At 32.0% G+C, this 19,683-nt stretch overlaps 2 protein-coding genes and 2 long non-coding RNA genes across 5 annotated transcripts; 2 read left to right on the top strand and 2 right to left on the bottom strand.

The window, feature by feature from the left end:
• Positions 1 to 1,026: 1,026 nt before the first annotated feature.
• Positions 1,027 to 1,932, bottom strand: LOC149093444 (uncharacterized). Its single transcript, XR_016200295.1, has 2 exons — positions 1,578 to 1,932; positions 1,027 to 1,424 (listed from the first exon to the last, which is right to left on the bottom strand). It is a non-coding gene; the product is annotated as an uncharacterized LOC149093444 (long non-coding RNA).
• Positions 1,933 to 7,276: 5,344 nt separating this feature from the next.
• On the top strand, positions 7,277 to 9,636 carry LOC107364164 (protein Wnt-2). Its single transcript, XM_015931488.3, has 2 exons — positions 7,277 to 7,579; positions 8,174 to 9,636. Exons 1-2 carry the CDS (start codon positions 7,277 to 7,279, stop codon positions 8,633 to 8,635), a joined length of 765 nt encoding a protein of 254 aa, XP_015786974.2. The 3' UTR covers positions 8,636 to 9,636.
• A 2,572-nt stretch (positions 9,637 to 12,208) lies between these two features.
• On the top strand, positions 12,209 to 17,869 carry LOC107370619 (protein Wnt-6-like). 2 transcript variants are annotated; one of them, XM_025162595.2, is made up of 4 exons: positions 12,209 to 12,679; positions 15,417 to 15,634; positions 15,842 to 16,122; positions 16,332 to 17,869. In XM_025162595.2, exons 1-4 carry the CDS (start codon positions 12,600 to 12,602, stop codon positions 16,791 to 16,793), a joined length of 1,041 nt encoding a protein of 346 aa, XP_025018363.2. In that variant the 5' UTR covers positions 12,209 to 12,599; the 3' UTR covers positions 16,794 to 17,869. The 2 variants fall into 2 exon arrangements, with proteins under 2 accessions (XP_025018363.2, XP_089126040.1); XM_089269914.1 differs by lacking the exon at positions 12,209 to 12,679 and having other exon boundaries at positions 14,970 to 15,634.
• On the bottom strand, positions 12,394 to 13,943 carry LOC149093443 (uncharacterized). Its single transcript, XR_016200294.1, has 3 exons — positions 13,678 to 13,943; positions 13,297 to 13,596; positions 12,394 to 12,730 (listed from the first exon to the last, which is right to left on the bottom strand). It is a non-coding gene; the product is annotated as an uncharacterized LOC149093443 (long non-coding RNA).
• Positions 17,870 to 19,683: the final 1,814 nt, after the last annotated feature.

The raw sequence follows: 19,683 nt of genomic DNA, 5'->3' as shown, positions 1-19,683 counted from the left end.
TTGTAGTCGCGCAAATTGACATGAAATTTAACTATTGATTGCGCGAAAAAATCAACATTTATTCATTCATTTACCTGCTAAATGATACAAATACAATTAAATTTAACAGAACTAAGATCATTAGGACGGACAATGATCTTTCTTTGGCATCAGTATGGCTTGATTGTTTCTTTGTAACTTGTTGATTATCTTGCTCTTGTTCATCATCTCTGGTAAAGTCAACCAGACTTAAAGCTAAAGCTAAAGTCTAATGACATTTAGCCTTTAGTTTAGCTATTTATCGATTCTGTGAGGTCTTATTACAGCTAACATCTATTTCGTTTACCTGCATCAAGTATGAAATCAGACAAAACTTTTCTGTCGCTAATTAACCGAAAAAACGAATGAGTTTAAACATTGAATCTGGCAAGCCAATGATTTTATATAAATCTTGTCCAAAATTTTCTAGATTTTTTAATCTTAAATTATACTTAAAGATAGATTTTCAGCTCGTGTCTAAAAGTCGAAAGAGTAAACTTTTCCAAAATGTTTTAGGTTATCAAAAATTTTTGTCATTGATGTCCCTGATCAGAGTTAACTAACTATAGTTAATTAGCTAGTCAATATGTAAAAGTTGAAGAAGCAATTTAAAGATGTCAGAACTTATTGATATTTTTGATGAAAAAATTGAAATGGAAATGAAAAATTAACATAAATCGAAAGCTTAATGTCCTAATGACGAAAAAATGACAAAAAATAAATATAAATTCAACAAAAACTTATTTTTTGAAAAAAGTTGAGAAAATGAAAGAAAAATATAAGAGTTGTTGGTGGCGCCATCGCGTTCTGTTGGTTTTCCCTATAAGTTAACATTGCGGCTACCTCTTGTTATACCTGTTATTGTACTCTTTGTCGGAGGGTCGACTGTATTATTGATAAGTAGAGTGAGTTTGCGTTAGAAAGAGAGAAAAAGAGAGAGAAAGTTCACTCACTTTCCATCGTCATCTTATTCTCAATCTCTTTTACCGTTTTTCAATCATCTTCATGTAATCAGCATCATCCTTTATTAATAATAATCAACCTTTGATAACTTTATATTTTCACTGGCTTACGATGTTTCCCATTTCACCAGTTTAAGGTTCACTTTTCCCTCTCCTTTTACTTCCTGGTGTTTTTTTGTGACTTCATCTTTCGGACATTTCCTTTCAAATTGGCTCCATTTGTGTCTAATGTGTACTTTAAGTGCCTTTAAGCTTTATGGCTTTAAAGTTTGTGTTGCTTTTGCCTAGTGTGAATGTGATTCCCAAGTGACCAATGGAACTGATACAGTTATTCGTAAAAATTCTTTGTCTAATCTCAATCATCGAATGTCGTACGAGTGAATCATTTTGGGGGTAAGTCCACATTTATAAATGATACAGTTATGATTGATGAGTTTCCATCTTCTTCCATTGCGATACATTGGATTCCATTTATTGACCAATCCATCGATGAACCACAGATATTGAGTAAATCATGGTACATGGAGAGAAAGAAAAAGAATGAAAGAAGGAAAATTAAAACATTTAATGTTACAATAGCTTTGTATTTTATCTCACCTTTAACAATTAGCTGTGAATGAATGAAGAATCAACTATCACTCAAAAGCATGTATATTTCAGTCAAATAATCGTTGATTAAGTAACATGCGACATATGATACCTGTGCAACTTTTTTCCGAGTTACAAGCCGATCGATAGGAATGAAAATCTCCAAATTTTTCACGTGTAGTCAGGGGCCCAAAGAAATTTTTAAGAAGAAAACAATTTCACAGAAATTTTCATAGATACTGTATACGTATACATGGACATCAACTGTATTCAGATATCAGTTTCTAATTTACAATTCAAAGTGCTGTGATCTATGAAAATTTCTGTAAAATTGTTTTTTTTCTTATCAAAAATTCCCTTTGCCCCTGACTACAGGTGACTACAGCTTTAAAATCGAAAAAAAGTTTTGCAGGCATCATATGAAACTCTGTGTTGATTCCGATAATTAAGAAAAATTATTTCTTTATATTGAATTTTGTAGTGAAATCAACAAATAAGCTATCAAAATGAAGCTTTATACAAATTTAATACAACAGAATAATTTTTCTTAGTTATCGGAATAGCTAATTGAATTTCCTAAGAATTGAATCAATCAAAATTGAATGTTTATCATTGATTAATATTGTGCATTTGTTTGGACTGCTTAACAACATTTGAGCTCTAACGTAAATTTAAGCTGTGCAATTAACGGTGAATCGATACAAAACCGTTTCGTTACTTCATTTTTTATGATGTTTCTTGTAACAAAAAGTTATTTGCTCAGAGACAATGAAAATACTTGACATTTGAAAAGTAGAGTCAAGAGAAATGAATATGAAAAGATTTAACGGAGAATCAGTTTTCCTCAAATCGCTGGCCAATTGAAGAGAAAAGCTACTTTTCACTATGATTATCATCTATTAATAGTGGTTAATAAATTACTTAGCATTAAACTGAGAGAGAGAGAAGTGAATGATTAACCACCATTAGTTAACTCTTAAACATTTTGCATTACAATATGTTTACATGTGTAATGTATTTTTGGAGGAAAGGAAAAGGGTAATCACTGATCGCCTTTTGTAAGGGAACATTGAGCTTCTCATGTCTACTTAACGCTTATTTCCAATGTACCGTGGACAATATTTCTTTTCGGGAAAAGATCGCTTAAATGAATTGCTATTATGACCACAGTCATGTTCAAAGATCATCCAATAGTTGTAATCCTTGCAGGTAATGATTGAAGAAGAAAACATGAATTAGGTAGGCTGAAGAAGAAAAGAAAAGAGAGAGAATTAGAATTAGAATGAGAATGAGAAGGAGGAGGAGGGAATGAAGATGATGGTGAGTATGATGAGCAAGAAGAAAAGGTAAGAAAGATGAAGATAAAAGACTAACACAAAGAGGACCACCGAGTGAGTGTTACCTGTGGGTGAAGACACATTCTCTGTGGATCGACTTGTGAGATGTACATTTTAGGTAAGCTGGATACAGATGATAGTTTAAGATGATAGAGAAAGTAAGAGAAAGAAGATGAAGAGGTAAAACTATCTTTTACTTTCTCGCTCCTTCTCCACCTTCTTGTGCATAAACTTGATGAGTATATTTACCTGGCCTTAAGACCTTAATTAAGATGTCTTCTTCTCTCCTGTGGGCCAACACACTAGGCATAAAACTGTGTATTCAACCGCCTCATTATTGTAAAAGTCACACCATTAGCTGTTTTGTTGTCTTCATTCAAATATCTTTATCGCTTTCTCAATAACATGGTTAATGAGTAGGGTTTTCATTTTCTATACAGTTTGTCTATCTTTTGCTCAGAGAAAGGCAAAGTATATTCTTGAATAAGATTTATTCGAGATTTTTATTCTATCGATATATTTTAGAGAAAAAGAATAGAAATGATTTTTTAGGATATTTTGTGACTATTATGCTTGATTGAAAGGATATATTGAAACAACTGCAAGTAAACTTTAAAACCAACATCATTCAAGATAAAATTTGATTTTTTTAATTTCTGAATTTCTCTGCTTAAAAGCTTCTTTCTCATTTTTGCATAAAAGATAGCCCTAAGTCCATTAATTTTGAAAAAAGCATGAAGATGGAAAAAGCATCGGCATAAAATCTATGCTTTTGATTAAAAATATGACTTAATGCAAAATGAAAATCCCTGTTAATGAGCGACTGTTGGTGCCTTAACTTGTCACCAAAAATTAATGACATTAATGAATTACATAAAATTAAAATGAATTTTTCTAGAAAATTTATTGCTTATTTTTTCAATCTTTATAAGACATTGCATACAACATTGTTATGAAGGAGTTTATGCTGAAAATGTTTGACTTTAGAGTTGGGACTTTGTGAGTAAAACTGAGCTCATTAGTGCTATTAAAAAATTTCTCCGATCGACACTTTTTGACAAATTCTCCAGTATTTAGTGATCTATGTGATCTAACAAAATCTAATGATTGGTTAAAGAATGATGATTGGAGGTGCTACATATTCAGGCCCAAAGTTTTAAGGCCAATATCTAGAAAACTGTTGATGAATCGAAAAAAGTTTCCGTCCATGTTCACCAATAAGTTTTATCGATAAAAACTGAGTTTCAGCAAATTCTCTATGATCCGCGAGAAAAGCGAATAACTTATTCGCAAATCTTTCGTGCAGAAATAGAAAACTTTATTTCTCAAAATAAATGCATTTGCTCATTGGCAATCAATTTACATCAGAAAAATGATTTTGATGAAAAAATCTGGACTCACAACTGTACAAAAGTTTCAATCTATCTTTTATTTTCATCAGAATCTTTTTGATATCCCTGCAAAAAAGTCTCTATCTTTACATTTCAATTTAGTTCCACTATTCTCAGACGCACCTTAATTACTAGCAATTAGTAGCTTTGATTTTTATTCCCTTCAGCAGCTATTACTGATAACACAACACAGATTGAGATGTAAAGTTTCGCTAGGTGTACCAGAGAGAATGGCCGAACAAAATATTCAATGCAATACTGATCAATTCATTATGATTAAAATGATCAGTAAATATGTACACAAGTAAATTTTTTAGTCAACATGTATTTCCTTGTAAAACCAGGTTACGCACCAACATTATCTGATCAATATGCTTGTTGAATACAGTTAAAGGCATTATCCTTTTTTTATTGTTTTGTTGCTTGCTTGGTAACAATGGGTCAATCCTAAGGAGGAGTAAAAAAATATTAGATACTAAAGGTTATTCTTGAAAACAAAAATGATTAGTTACACTTGACTAGTATGGACGTGAAAATTGTCCAAATGGCCTTTAGCATCTTCGGTATTTGAAGATATTTTTGGAAACTTGACAGTAACCAAGGAGGAAAAATGTAAAGAATTGATAGGTCACTTTGAGTTTGTTACCTGGTTTACTTACAATTAGATTCAATGGTTTAACATAAACAAAACAAAACATCGGTCAACACTAAACATGAGATGTAGCAACAGGAGAAGTTGAAAAAATTAACAGCAATTTTTGGTATAAATCATTGAAAATGTTGACTCTCTTCTTTTCAAAACTCAAGTTGATCCTTTGATTGTTGAAATGACTCTTTTTAGTCTCTCTGTAACAATCAATTTTATTCAAGACAAAAATTCCTTCCTATAATATCATCATTATCATCATCATTACAACTCATCTATTCATAGATTGTTCAGTAAGCAAATATCATTATTGATTCAGTAATTCGTTTCACCCAAAGTAATATGGTTTCTTCCTCATTTTGCAATAAAACTTAAGGTGTGATCAATTGTTTACAACTAATAAGAGTGTTTGATAATAAATATTTTACAAGAAAATAGTTTTTTTGTGTTCAAAAACGCATTCATCTTGAAGCATAATAGGTAAAAAAAGGTAATACTGTAAGTATAGGTAAGTATTGAAATAGTTTTGTTTGTTTGAGCTAATGTGATTGTTGCTGATGTTAATGTTGTTAGTTAAAAGAAGTTCAATTGAATTTTGTGTTGATACTAATTATGAAATGATTCTGGTTACAGAAGGCAAAGAAGAAACAGAGTTGATGTCAAATATAATGATATAGTTAACAATCAAATTATATTTTTCTTCAACCTTTCAGAGACTTAAATTAAGATAGTAAAAAGGTCTGAATGAAGCTTCTATAAATGACGATTACATATGATGGTAATGATGCTGGATGATGATGTTGTTGCTGATGAAGATGATATTTGTCCATCAGAGAAAGAAACTGTTCAGCCAATCAATCATAAATCATTGTTTCTATTATAGGTATAACCATTGAATTTGTATTGAACCTTTAACTTTTTTACTTTTCCTTCTCTTGTCTTTTCTTTCTTGTTTTGTTTCGTTGGCCTTTGATCATTCATCAATGATAATGGTGCGATGTTGAATCAACATTTTGCGTGATTATAGCTGGTATCACGCGAACATCACTCCATTTCCATATTGACATTCCATCATTTCGTTTCTTCAATTGAAAATCAGTTTGTTTCCCTTCTCCTTTTTTTGATATTTTAACTTGAAACCAATTTAAAACTTTAGAGCACCTAAGTGGCGATAAGCTTTGAGCAGGAAAAAAAAAGGAGAATAGGTTAATTTGGTTGTTTGAAAAAAACAAGGGAGGCAAAGAAGATGAAAAAATACTCACCAAATACATATACTTGCTTTGTTGTCCAAACAACATGAAAGGTTGATTGAAAACAAACAAAAGGATTACTTTTCCTGCAAATCGATTTACCCTCAATTTGAGCAAATTTAGTTCTTTTATTTTGTTCAACAAGTGATTGGCCAATTAAGTTAACCTGTCATCCGATTCCATTGCTCCAAACACTTCTGAAGAGTTGTTACCATCTCAATTGACCCTGAGAAAAGCAAAAAGTTAAACATTAGTTGGTTAGTTAGAGAGATAAATTGATAAAAAAGCAAATAACTTACAAATGAAATACTAAATGATTGATGCATGATCTGATTCAATTTCTCAATAAATACTTCAATTGTAAAGGGAAGTGTAAGAGATTGACCTTAACATTGTTACTAGAATGTATCGCAAAGGTATGGAAAGAGAGAAGAAGGAAACTCATCGTCATTTTTACACTTATCTTGTACATTGTTATTGGTTTACTTGGATCCTCACCCTTCATCTTTGTCTTCTTTTCTTTCCCTTTTTTCTTGTATATTTACACGGCAGTACGGGAATGAAACTTGTTTTAGATCCGAATAAAATCTGCCGTAAAGCAGGTCGATTGAAAAGTAAACAAACAAGTATTTGTGAAAAAGGACCGGAGATCGTTCGGGAAATAACCAAAGGTGCTAAAATTGCCCGTAAAGAGTGTGAATTTCAGTTCCGTAACCGCCAATGGAATTGTCCATCAACGAGAAAGTCGATGAGGAAGATCCTTCTGAAAGGTAAACGTCTGAAGATGTCTATTTGCTTTGCCCACTTCTGGCAATAGCTTCAAGTTTTTAATTTGATCTGGAAGAAGAAACAAATAACATGGCAAGCATTAATTGATTGGATTGTTATTTTAAAAGAAATGAAACACGCGAATAGAGTGAAGACAGAGAGAAAGAAAGAGTGTTAGAAAATAAGGAATCAATTAAAATACCTAATGTTGAAAATGTTTGTAAATTGAATTGATTCTTCTTCCATCCATTTGTTTTCATATGTTTCCTCAATTCACTTGAGATGATCTGAAGGTTGCTTGATTTTCACTAAAACTATGAATGTTGTACTCTTTTTAGATACTCGGGAGACTGGTTTCGTTCATGCTATCACAGCAGCTGGAATGACACATAGCTTGGCTAAAGCGTGTAGCCAAGGAACTCTTCTCGATTGTTCTTGCCTTATGATGTCCTCTCCTCAATCAGATAATTCATTGTCTCAAGATTTTGATTTCCGTGGTTGTGGGGATAATGTTGATTTTGGATATAAAATGTCTAAAGACTTTTTGGAAAGTAGATTGAAAAGTGGCCATGATGTCCAAACGCTGGTCTTAAGGCACAATTATGAAGCAGGACGATTGGTAAGTCAATTTATTTAATCAGCCAAACATTGCTTGATGGTGATTATTTTCATATTTTAAAAAACAAACACAATAACGAAATTTGAATCCATATTTGATGAATGAAAAATTCAAGTTCACTGTTCACTGAATATGAATTTTCATAAAAACCGATTTCTTTTGAAGGCAAAGAAACTGCTATGCTCAATGTGTTAGCTGTTATCTTCAAAATCAAACGTTTTTCGGGTAAATTAATTTTTGATAAACGCCATCTACTATACTTAAGATGCTTAATTATACTATTAGTAGTATAGTAGACGGCGCTTATCAAAAATTAACATATGCGTGAAACTAGTGTAAGTGAATAGACAGTGACTTATTGAGCGTTTATTGTTTATTATTGTTGTGTATTTAATTTAGAATCTAGATTCTAGAATTATTAATTTATTTAATTTACTAAATATTTTAAAAACTTATAAGACAGTTGTTTATTGTGTATTTTCATTACCTCAAGTGACCTGTTTTGGCTTTATAAATGTTGAAAATAAGTGGCAATTTTATCCTCTATGTTTACATCGAAATAATTCTTCTGTTTTTTCCTTGTCTAATTTTCAGGCAGTCAAAATGAACATGAAAAAAGCCTATAAATGCCACGGAATGTCGGGATCTTGTACAATCCAAACGCGTTGGTATAAGTTACCACCTTTCCGTGAAGTTGGAGCCATTTTAAAAGACAAATTTGATGGTGCTATAAAAGTGATTGCCACCAATGATGGTCGCAGCTTTACTCCTGAAATCAGTTCAATCAAATCACCAAGTTTAGATGATTTGGTTTACTTAGAGGAATCGCCCAACTTCTGCCAAGCTGATAGATCAACTGGTTCTTTAGGCACTCAAGGACGTGAATGCAATATTACATCAAAGGGTATTGACGGCTGTGATCTGCTTTGTTGTGGTCGTGGTGCGAAAAAAGTGCATATACCCGTCAAAAAGAGCTGTAATTGTCGATTCAATTGGTGCTGTGAAGTAACTTGCAATGTATGCACACAAAAAATGACGATATATACATGCAAATGAAAGTGATACACCGTCAAAACATGTGAACTTTTTCCTCCTTTTTTCTTTCATTTTTTCCTGTCAATCAAACAGCAAAAACTGTTCCAGTTTTGTTTGAAACCAAACAAATGCAACAATCTCTTCAAATTTATCTCTACTTTTCTCTCGGTCAGATGCTCAGTTCATGCAGGAATCTGTCATAAATCTGTCGGAATCATAAGCCTGTTGAAAAATATGACTGACATCGAGTAATCGACGAAGTAAAATGAACCGCCAACCCAAGCTGTTTGATCTGCTGAAAGCCATCAATTGCATTTGTAAAATGCACTCTTCCTACTCTTCATTCAACATCAATTTCATTATTGAATCCACCGATTCGTCACTAAACACATCAACCATCTCTGTCTTCGAGAAGATGACGGCCTAATGAATCAAAAGAATGTTTCCATCCGGATCCAGGAGTATTCGTGATTCCACCAGTGTTCGTTAAACGAAACCTGTGCATCTGAAAAAAATGAATATGAAATCCGATATTGAACCCATTCTGGACACCATTTGGATCTTGCACACTTCTTGTTTGGCTGCTCGGTCCAATCAATGCTGAATTCAACTTGTGAATACATTTGTATCTGTTTTTGTTATTTTGCAGTCGAGCTCTTTGAGGATTCAATCAACAACAAGAATGTGAAAAACATGAGCTGGTCACATATGTTGAAACTAACTTTGAATCAAATATTTAAGAAAAGTTTAAGGTACAACTTTGTTACCGCATTTTTATATCAAATTGTACAACCTAATAATCATGATTGCCATTTTCATCTCTACCATCAACATATCCATCATCATCATCTTCATTATCATCATCGTGCATTTAATGGAAGAAATCCAATTGCATCCATTTTTTAACAAAATTATACAATTGTAAATAAATGAGAAACAAATTTTTGTCTATGAAAAATAGATGTAAAAACTTTTATCTTTTACTCAATTAATGAGATCAATAAAAGTGAAATTATGCTTGATTTGTTGTGAGGAAGGACAATTATTAACATTTGTAATGAAATTAACTTTAACTGTCTAAATCGACAATTTTTGATGTCTTATTTAGTGGTGGAAACGCTAGAGTCACATCTTTCACTTGTTTCAGGTCGAGCCACCCAAGTTAATATCCATTTCAGATTTGTAAGCATATATTTCAATGCTTTGGTCCATTCCTCCTCCGAATTATATTGGATTCTGTAAGGCAACAGAAAGAAAGGAAAGTAAATTTGTTAAAAAAATATGTCAATTGGAAGGGAGGATTTAAGTAGGTAATTTGGAGGAATTAAGATTTCACTAAAAGGTAAGGTAAGCTTGAAAAGTGAGAAACTGGGTAAACTTTTTAACAAGTAACAAAAAAAGAGAAGTTAAGATTCCCATGTAAGTCTATGGAAGAGGAAATAGCCTAAAGGTTTGTTCGTAACGTGGGTCAATCACGAGGTCTACTAATAAAAGGGCGTCTTTATGTGTTCTCTTAGTGTTTATACCTTCGTCGATGGTAAATACAGAGTAAATGTGTTTACTAGGAACGTAAAGCAGCAAAATGAAAGTTACGGGTGGTAACTTCATCTCAATTAGAAGTAAGCTTAAAAAAAGTAAATTCAACAACATCATAAAAGAGTTCAGCCAAATTTATAGTCATTTTATTTTCTCGTATTAATTTCTTGACTTCAATAAAGGATAGATGGATAGTAGATAGAGATTAGAGTAAAATATCATCTTCACCACCACCATCATCATCTTTATCATCATCTTTTAAATCTCAAAATAGTTTGGTTTCCATCTTTTCTTGTTCTCGGTAAATATCTTTACACTTTCATCTTCGTCTCAATCTTCACACGAATCATCTCAATTTACTCAAATTGCTCAACTTTTAACATGATAATAATTTTGTACAGATAAATGAGAATAAAGTTTTAGTATTATAACTCAATTATTTTGAATTTAATCTTGACAAGTTTATCGAGTGAGTTGAAATATTGATTGCACTAATTTTTCAAGTCGTAATTTAAGCAATAAAATAAAATTTGAGATAAATTTTCCATAGATTCGTTAGCTATTGAATTACTTGATAAAACAACAAAGACATACAAAAAGGTAACGCTTTCTCACTAGCGAGTTTCCTGTCAATTAATGACCAACTGGGTTTACCTAATGAAACTGCCTTTCCAAATATCTCTTCAACATTGAAACCCAGAAAGTGCACAAAGAGACAACACGGGTAACCAAAATTAACACAGTTTAAGGTTAAATGTCTACAAATAACTTCTTCATGAACCTGATAAGAAACTGAAATAAATTAAAGCAAGAGATGAAATACAAGAGAGAGAACCACCAACGTGGTGTGCCTTTCACTCTCGATTTAGTCCAATTTTACGCTCTGATGGATCCATTCACTAAAAGTATGCATATTCTTACTCTTTTTTCTTGTTTCTTTTCTCTTCTTCTTCACTTTCTTTTTCATTACCAACTTAAGCCTCTGGTTAAATATTAAATTTTGTGGTTCAGATGAACACGACTAACCAAGGTAAATGGTAATAATCATATTATTAAGGGCTAAGGTAAGCCCCGATGTCTGGATGTGAAGAATTGATGTTTTTGGCTCATTTCCAGAATTATTTTTCAGCAGATAATGTGCAGGTTTGCTATCTATCAGGTTGTCGAAATCAAACTATTCCGGGCTATTTGGTAGGGCGCGAATTCAAAATTGAAAAGAACTTTTGTCTGGGGAAAAGCAAAAAACTGATGATTTTACTACCGACTATCGTTTTCTTCAAGTTGATCAGAATAGGATCGCAGCGTTATTCAATAACAATTGTTTTCACTTTGCTTTGACAGTTAATCAATTCAAGTTAGTTAATCATAATCAAAAAAGTAACACTGACAAGTTTGATCAACTTTATTGAATTTCATTCGCAAAGATGTCAATAAAATGTTGATAAGCTGCAAGTAATTCCTTCAGTCCAGATTATCGTAATTTTGCTGAAAGTTTACATCTTTAGTGATCTTAATTAACAAACAATACTTACTGGAAAAGCTTTTAATGAAAACTTGGTTTCTTCCTCATTTCCTTTCTCATCCAACCTAAAAGGATTAACTTGTAGGTCTAAATTATCATCATTCACTGGGAGGTAAAGACTACCTAAAGAAGAGGATAAATTGACGAAAGGTGAAACATATGTACCTGAAACATATGGCAGAAATTGTTGGACTCATTGTGATTACATGAATTTTGATTCTCAAATGAATTTAGTCAATGATTATGATAATTTAAGTGAACACCAATAGGTGACTCTAGTTAGCTGGGCAATATGAGAGGTATGACTGTAATCAAAAAGTAAACAGTTTTAATATGATTTACCTTACATGTTGAATATGTGTTAAATATTCACACAAACGTTAGGAAATTAACGTTAGTTGTCCAGTATTTTATTATTTAAATCAAGTTACTAATTGCATTATAAATTATGGATAATACTTCGCAGTGGATTTTTATAAATTGAATGCCGAATGAATTAGGTAAATTGTTACATATGTACTATTAGTTTCAATGCAAGTTATTCGCAAAAAGAGTGGAGTGAGTTTGCGTTAGAAAGAGAGAAAAAGAGAGAGAAAGTTCACTCACTTTCCATCGTCATCTTATTCTCAATCTCTTTTACCGTTTTTCAATCATCTTCATGTAATCAGCATCATCCTTTATTAATAATAATCAACCTTTGATAACTTTATATTTTCACTGGCTTACGATGTTTCCCATTTCACCAGTTTAAGGTTCACTTTTCCCTCTCCTTTTACTTCCTGGTGTTTTTTGTGACTTCATCTTTCGGACATTTCCTTTCAAATTGGCTCCATTTGTGTCTAATGTGTACTTTAAGTGCCTTTAAGCTTTATGGCTTTAAAGTTTGTGTTGCTTTTGCCTAGTGTGAATGTGATTCCCAAGTGACCAATGGAACTGATACAGTTATTCGTAAAAATTCTTTGTCTAATCTCAATCATCGAATGTCGTACGAGTGAATCATTTTGGGGGTAAGTCCACATTTGTAAATGATACAGTTATGATTGACGAGTTTCCATCTTCTTCCATTGCGATACATTGGATTCCATTTATTGACCAATCCACTGATGAACCAACAGATATTGAGTAAATCATGGTACATGGAGAGAAAAAGAAAGAAAAAAAGAAGGAAAATGAAAACATTTAATGTTACAATAGTATTTATCTCACTTTTAACGATTAGCTGTGAATGTATGAAGAATTAACTATCACTCAAAAGCATGTATATTTCAGTCAAATAATCGTTGATTAAGCAACAGGCGACAAAACTGTGTCACTTTTTCCGAGTTACAAGCCGATCGATAGGAATGAAAATTTCCAAAATTTCCTTTGGGCTCCTGCTAACAGGTAAAAATTTAGAGATTTTCATTCCTACCGATCGGCTCGTAACTCGGAAAAAGTTTTAGGTTAAGTTTAAGGTATCATATGTAACCCTGTATTGATTCCGATAATTAAGAAAAATTATTTCTTTATATTTCCTAAGAATTGAATCAATCAAAACTAAATGTTTTTCATTGATTAATATTGTCCGTTTCTTTTGACTAATCAACAATTTTTGAGCTCTAAGTTTAAGCTGTGCAAGAAATACCTTGGCGATACAGGACCGTTTCGTTACTTCATTTTTATGATGTTTTTTGTAACAAAAAGTTATTTGCTCAGAGAATATGACAATACATGTACAATATGTTTACATGTGTAATGTATTTTTGAAGGAAAGGAAAAGGGTAATCACTGATCGCCTTTTGTAAGGGAACATTGAGCTTCTCATGTCTACTTAACGCTTATTTCCAATGTACCGTGGACAATATTTCTTTTCGGGAAAAGATCGCTCAAATGAATTGCTATTATGACCACAGTCATGTTCAAAGATCATCCAATAGTTGTAATCCTTGCAGGTAATGATTGAAGAAGAAAACATGAATTAGGTAAGAAGAAAAGGTAAGAAAGACTAAGACAAAGAGAGTGTTACCTGTGGGTGAAGACACATTCTCTGTGGATCGACTTGTGAAATGTACATTTTTGGTAAACTGGATACAGTTGATAGCTTAGGATGATAGAGAAAGTTAAAGATGAAGAGGTAAAACTGTTTTACTTTCTCGCTCTTTCTCCACCTTCCCATGTGCATAAACTTGATGAGTATATTTACCTGGCACTAAGACCTTAATTAAGATGTCTTCTTCTCTTCTGTGGGTCAACACACTAGGCATAAAACTGTGTGTTCAACCGCCTTATTATTGTAAAAGTCACACCATTAGCTGTTTTGTTGTCTTCAAACAAATATCTTCATCGCTTTCTCAATAACATGGTTAATGAGCAGAGCTTTTCCTTTTCTATAAAGTTCGTCCATCTAATTTCCAGAGAAAGGCAAAAAATATTCTTGATAAATATTAATCTAGACTTCTATTCTATCAATATATTTTAGAGAAAAAAGAATAAAAATGATTTTTCAGGAATATTTCGAGACTATTTAATGCCCAGAGAAATTCTATGTGTATTCTTGATAAAGATTCATTCTAGATTTTTGCTCTTTTTCATATCGCATATTTTAAGTGAAGAGAATAGAAATTATTTTGTAGGAATATCTTGGGACTATTTTATTTGATTGAAAGGATAGATTGATATGTTTCTCTGTTAATCTTTATGGTTATGAATGACTCTTGGTTTCTTTACTTTTCGAAAAAAGTATTAATAAAAACTATTAATGATAACCAAACATTTATTGAGATGTAAAGTTTCGGAATGTTTACCAGAGAAAATGTAAGAGCAAAATATTAAATGCATGTTGAAGATTATGGCCAAATCATTACGATTAAAATTATAAGTAAAAATACAAACAAATTTTTTAGTAAAAATGTATGTGAAAGACGATTACGTACCAACATTATCAAATCAATTTTGAATTGTACAGTAAGCATTTGAATCCAATCAATAAATCATTGTTTATTTTATAGGGATAATCATTTTATTTAGATTGAATCTCAAGGTGCTTTCTTGTTTTTGATTGCTGTTTAATGTGTCTAAAAGTTTTTGTTTACGTTATTCCTCTTCATCTTGTCTGGGAATCTTAATTGATGTTGATTTAACTTTGATTATCCTTTCTTGTTATAACAGGTTAAACGATTTAGGCTACAAGAATTAATGATTATGTAGCTATTGTGAAATTTGATTATTGAGGTGAAAGAGGCAAATGATGAAAGTAAATTGTACTACATTATTGTTGTTGACAAGGCGGTCAGACAATAGCTAGATTGTTACATAAATAGTGGATATTTATAGGCCATATATAGCGTTGAAAGCTGCCAAAGTTAAAAATCACAGATTAAATATTCGAAAATAGGGCATTTTTAAAATTCATATGGGAATGGTCAGGCCTCAATTTGCCCTGAGAAAAGCAAAAAGTTAAACACTAGTTGGTTAGTTAGAGATATAAATTGATAAAAAAGCAAATAACTTACAAATGAAATACTAAATGATTGATGCATGATCTGATTCAATTTCTCAATAAATACTTCAATTGTAAAGGGAAGTGTAAGAGATTGACCTTAACATTGTTACTAGAATGTATCGCAAAGGTATGGAAAGAGAGAAGAAGGAAACTCATCGTCATTTTTACACTTATCTTGTACATTGTTATTGGTTTACTTGGATCCTCACCCTTCATCTTTGTCTTCTTTTCTTTCCCTTTTTTCTTGTATATTTACACGGCAGTACGGGAATGAAACTTGTTTTAGATCCGAATAAAATCTGCCGTAAAGCAGGTCGATTGAAAAGTAAACAAACAAGTATTTGTGAAAAAGGACCGGAGATCGTTCGGGAAATAACCAAAGGTGCTAAAATTGCCCGTAAAGAGTGTGAATTTCAGTTCCGTAACCGCCAATGGAATTGTCCATCAACGCGAAAGTCGACGAGGAAGATCCTTTTGAAAGGTAAACTTCTAAAGATGTCTGTTTGCTTTGCCCACTTCTGGCAATAGTTAAAGTTTTAATTTGATATGGAAGAAGAAACAAATACATTAATTGATTGGATTGTAATGTGATTTAAAAGAAAGAAGACACGCGAATAGAGTGAAGACAGAGAGGTACAGAAATCAATATCACTAAAACTGTGAATGTTGATTACTGTACTCTCCTCAGATACTCGGGAGACTGGTTTCGTTCATGCTATCACAGCAGCTGGAATGACACATAGCTTGGCTAAAGCGTGTAGCCAAGGAACTCTTCTCGATTGTTCTTGCCTTATGATGTCCTCTCCTCAATCAGATAATACATTGACTCAAGATTTTGATTTCCGTGGTTGTGGTGATAATGTTGATTTTGGGTATAAAAAGTCTAAAGAATTTTTGGAAAGTAGATTGAAAAAGGGCCATGATGTCCAAACGCTGGTCTTAAGGCACAATTATGAAGCAGGACGATTGGTAAGTCAATTTATCTAGTCAGCAAACATTGCTTGCTGATGATGATTTTCATATTATAAAATACAATTAAAAAAATTATCCATATCCATCATTATACAATCCATATCCGATAAATGAAATTTATGTTTTCAATCTAATTGAAATATCTCGATTCCATCGAGGTAATCATGCCTCTTTAATGATAATTCTTTTTTACTTGTCCAATTCAGGCAGTTAAAAGAAACATGGATAAGGTATGTAAATGCCACGGAATGTCGAGATCTTGTACAATTCAAACGTGTTGGTTGAAGTCACCACCTTTCCGTGAAGTTGGAGCCATTTTAAAAGACAAATTTGATGGTGCTATAAAAGTGATTGCCACCAATGATGGTCGCAGTTTTACTCCTGAAATCAGCTCAATCAAATCACCAAGTTTAGAGGATTTGGTTTACTTAGAGGAATCGCCCAACTTCTGCCAAGCTGATAGATCAACTGGTTCTTTAGGCACTCAAGGACGTGAATGCAATATTACATCAAAGGGTATTGACGGCTGTGATCTGCTTTGTTGTGGTCGTGGTGCGAAAAAAGTGCATATACCCGTCAAAAAGAGCTGTAATTGTCGATTCAATTGGTGCTGTGAAGTAACTTGCAATGTATGCACACACAAAATGACGATATATACATGCAAATGAAAGTGATACACCGTCAAAACATGTGAACTTTTTCCTCCTTTTTTCTTTCATTTTTTTACCTGTCAATCAAACAGCAAAAACTGTTCCAGTTTTGTTTGAAACCAAACAAATGCAACAATCTCTTCAAATTTATCTCTACTTTTCTCTCGGTCAGATGCTCAGTTCATGCAGGAATCTAAACTGATTTGAAAACTTCAAAATTTGAAGCCTGTTGAAAAATATGACTGACATCGAGTAATCGACGAAGTAAAATGAACCGCCAACTCCATTTTCCTCCTTTTTCCTCTGATTTTCATTCAGCATAAATTTTCATTATTGAATCCGCCGATTCGTCACTAAACACATTAAGGATTCATTGTCGTCTTGAAGATGACGGCCTTCTGAATCAAGGAATAATAAGGATTAAACCAACCGGATGTAGGAGTCAATGTATTCGTGATTTCACTAATGCATCTGAATGAAAAACATGAATATAAAATTAGACACTGGACTCGATCCTGTACACCATCATGGTTTATCCACTTCTTGTTTGGTTGCTCAATCTTAATTTTCTCAATAACTTCGAATGAAATATTTAAGAAAAGTTTTAAGGTACAACTTTGTTACCGCATTTTTTATTTCAAATTGTACAACCTAATAATCATGATTGCCATTTTCATCTTTACCATCAACATATCCATCATCATCATCTTCATTATAATCATCGTGCATTTAATGGAAGAAATCCAATTTCATCCATTTTTAAACAAAATTATAAATGCATGTGAAACAAATTTTTGTCCATGAAAAATAGATGAAAATACGTTTATCTCGCACTCAATCAATGAGATCAATAAAAATAAAATTATGCTTGAACTTCAAGTATTTCAAAAAATTATCGGTCTGTTGTAAGGAAGGACAATTATTTGTAATGAAATTACCTTTCACTATCTAAATCGATAATTTAATGATCAGATTCAATACAACTCATTTAAAGTATACAAAGTCAATGATTTGTTATTAAAAAATTGAAAAACATCATCAATTTGTTATATAATGACCATATTAAACGGCAATCTAATTAACTAATTTATTAATTGCAACATTAGTGTAGCGTTTATTAATATTGGTTGGTAAAAAAAGGAATTCGAATAAAGCGTTTATAATGAGTAATCAGTGCTATTAACACTCATTAGGTCTATGGACACAAGAATTTTGAAGTAATTATGGCTAATGGATCGCAAATCGATTATTAATTGTTTTTAATTGCTGTCCTCATAATTTTTTCGCGCGCAAAACTAGCTCATCCTTTTACATAATTTATTTTTTACACAATTTCTTAAAATACGCAATTTTACATTGGCTTTTAATTGATATTAAGCATAACTCAATCAAACATTTCACTGAAAAATTATTCAAACATTTTTGTGGAATTTTGCTATCAAACCGACTGAATTTGAACTTTTTTACCTCATTTAATAGCTGCATAATTGGAGATCTCATATGTTAAATGAAATGCAATAAAAACTAATAAGCTCAAATAAGCAGTAGTTTGGTTAATCAAAGCTCGAAAGCAATACCTGAAACATATTGCAGAAATTGTTGGGCTTATTTTGATTTAGTCAATGATTATGATAATTTTGAAGAAACTTGTTCGTAAATGAATAATTTCTGTCCTTTGATATTACAGTCACCTACCAGATACTGCACCACTCGCAAAAGCTTATTTACACTATTCGTCGATCAGTTTAATTCATGATTTTCAATCTTCCTTAATAGATCAATTGATTTTCGGAGTTTTTTGTTTGAAATTTCACGAAAGAAAATTGAATTAAGCCAATCGATAATTAAAGAAATCGAATCGAAATTCGACTGAATTCTCAAGTAAATATAGCTCCCCCATAATAGGGACCATTGAAAAATTTATGTGCATTATCTGGTAGGTCACTGTACCTTCATCTGAGAAACTGAATGATTGATGCTTTCAATGAATCAACGATAATTTCAAGTATACACCAGTAGGTGACACCAGTAGTAACTGTGCAATATGAAAGGTATGACTGGAATCAAAAAGAAAGTTTTAATCTAGTTAAGTTTTCACCTAGCATGTTGAATATGTGTTAAATATCCACACAAACTTTAGTAAATCAGTTGTCCAGTATTTTATTATTTTAATGGAATAATAAGTTGAATCAAGTTACTAATTACTTTATAAATTATGCATAATAATTCGAAGTTGATTTTTATAAATTGAATGCCGAATTGAATGAATCGTTTTCTTCAAGTTGATCAGAAGAAGAGCGCATTGTTATTCAATATCAATTGTTTTCCCTTTGCTTTGACAGTTAATCAATTCAAGTTAGTTAATCATAATCAAAAAAGTAACACTGACAAGTTTGATCAACTTTATTGAATTTTATTTTTAAAGATGTCAATAAAATGTTGATAACCCGCAAGTAATTCCTTCAGTCAAGATTATCGTAATTTTGCTGAAAGTTTACATCTTTAGATTCTTAATTAACAAACAATACTTACTGGAAAAGCTTTTAATGAAAACTTGGTTTCTTCCTCATTTCCTTTCTCATCCAACCTAAAAGGATTAACTTGTAGGTCTAAATTATCATCATTCACTTGGAGGTAAAGACTACCTAAAGAAGAGGATAAATTGACGAAAGGTGAATTACAACTCGATAAGTCTGAATCTTTATGATTGATAATAATAATAATAATAATCTGTTGCATTTTCCTTTTCATCTTGCTTCATCTTTTCCTCTTCGCTTTCCTTGTTTTTACCGTAGCTCTTTGATGTGTTAGCAACTCACAGAGTGTAATTAAACCCTAAAAGGGTTTAATCTCTTGCAGTTTGGCTGAATAAGAAAGAGAAGGATTCTGTTTCTTCACTTTGAAAGTT

The sequence above is a fragment of the Tetranychus urticae genome, chromosome 3 (genome assembly GCF_039701765.1).
Source record: "Tetranychus urticae isolate SD_2017Ah chromosome 3, NJAU_TeUrti_SD_1.0, whole genome shotgun sequence".
Classification (NCBI taxonomy): domain Eukaryota; kingdom Metazoa; phylum Arthropoda; class Arachnida; order Trombidiformes; family Tetranychidae; genus Tetranychus; species Tetranychus urticae.
The sequence above is the reverse complement of the archived record's forward strand: the minus strand, read 5'-3'. Positions and strand labels throughout refer to the sequence as shown.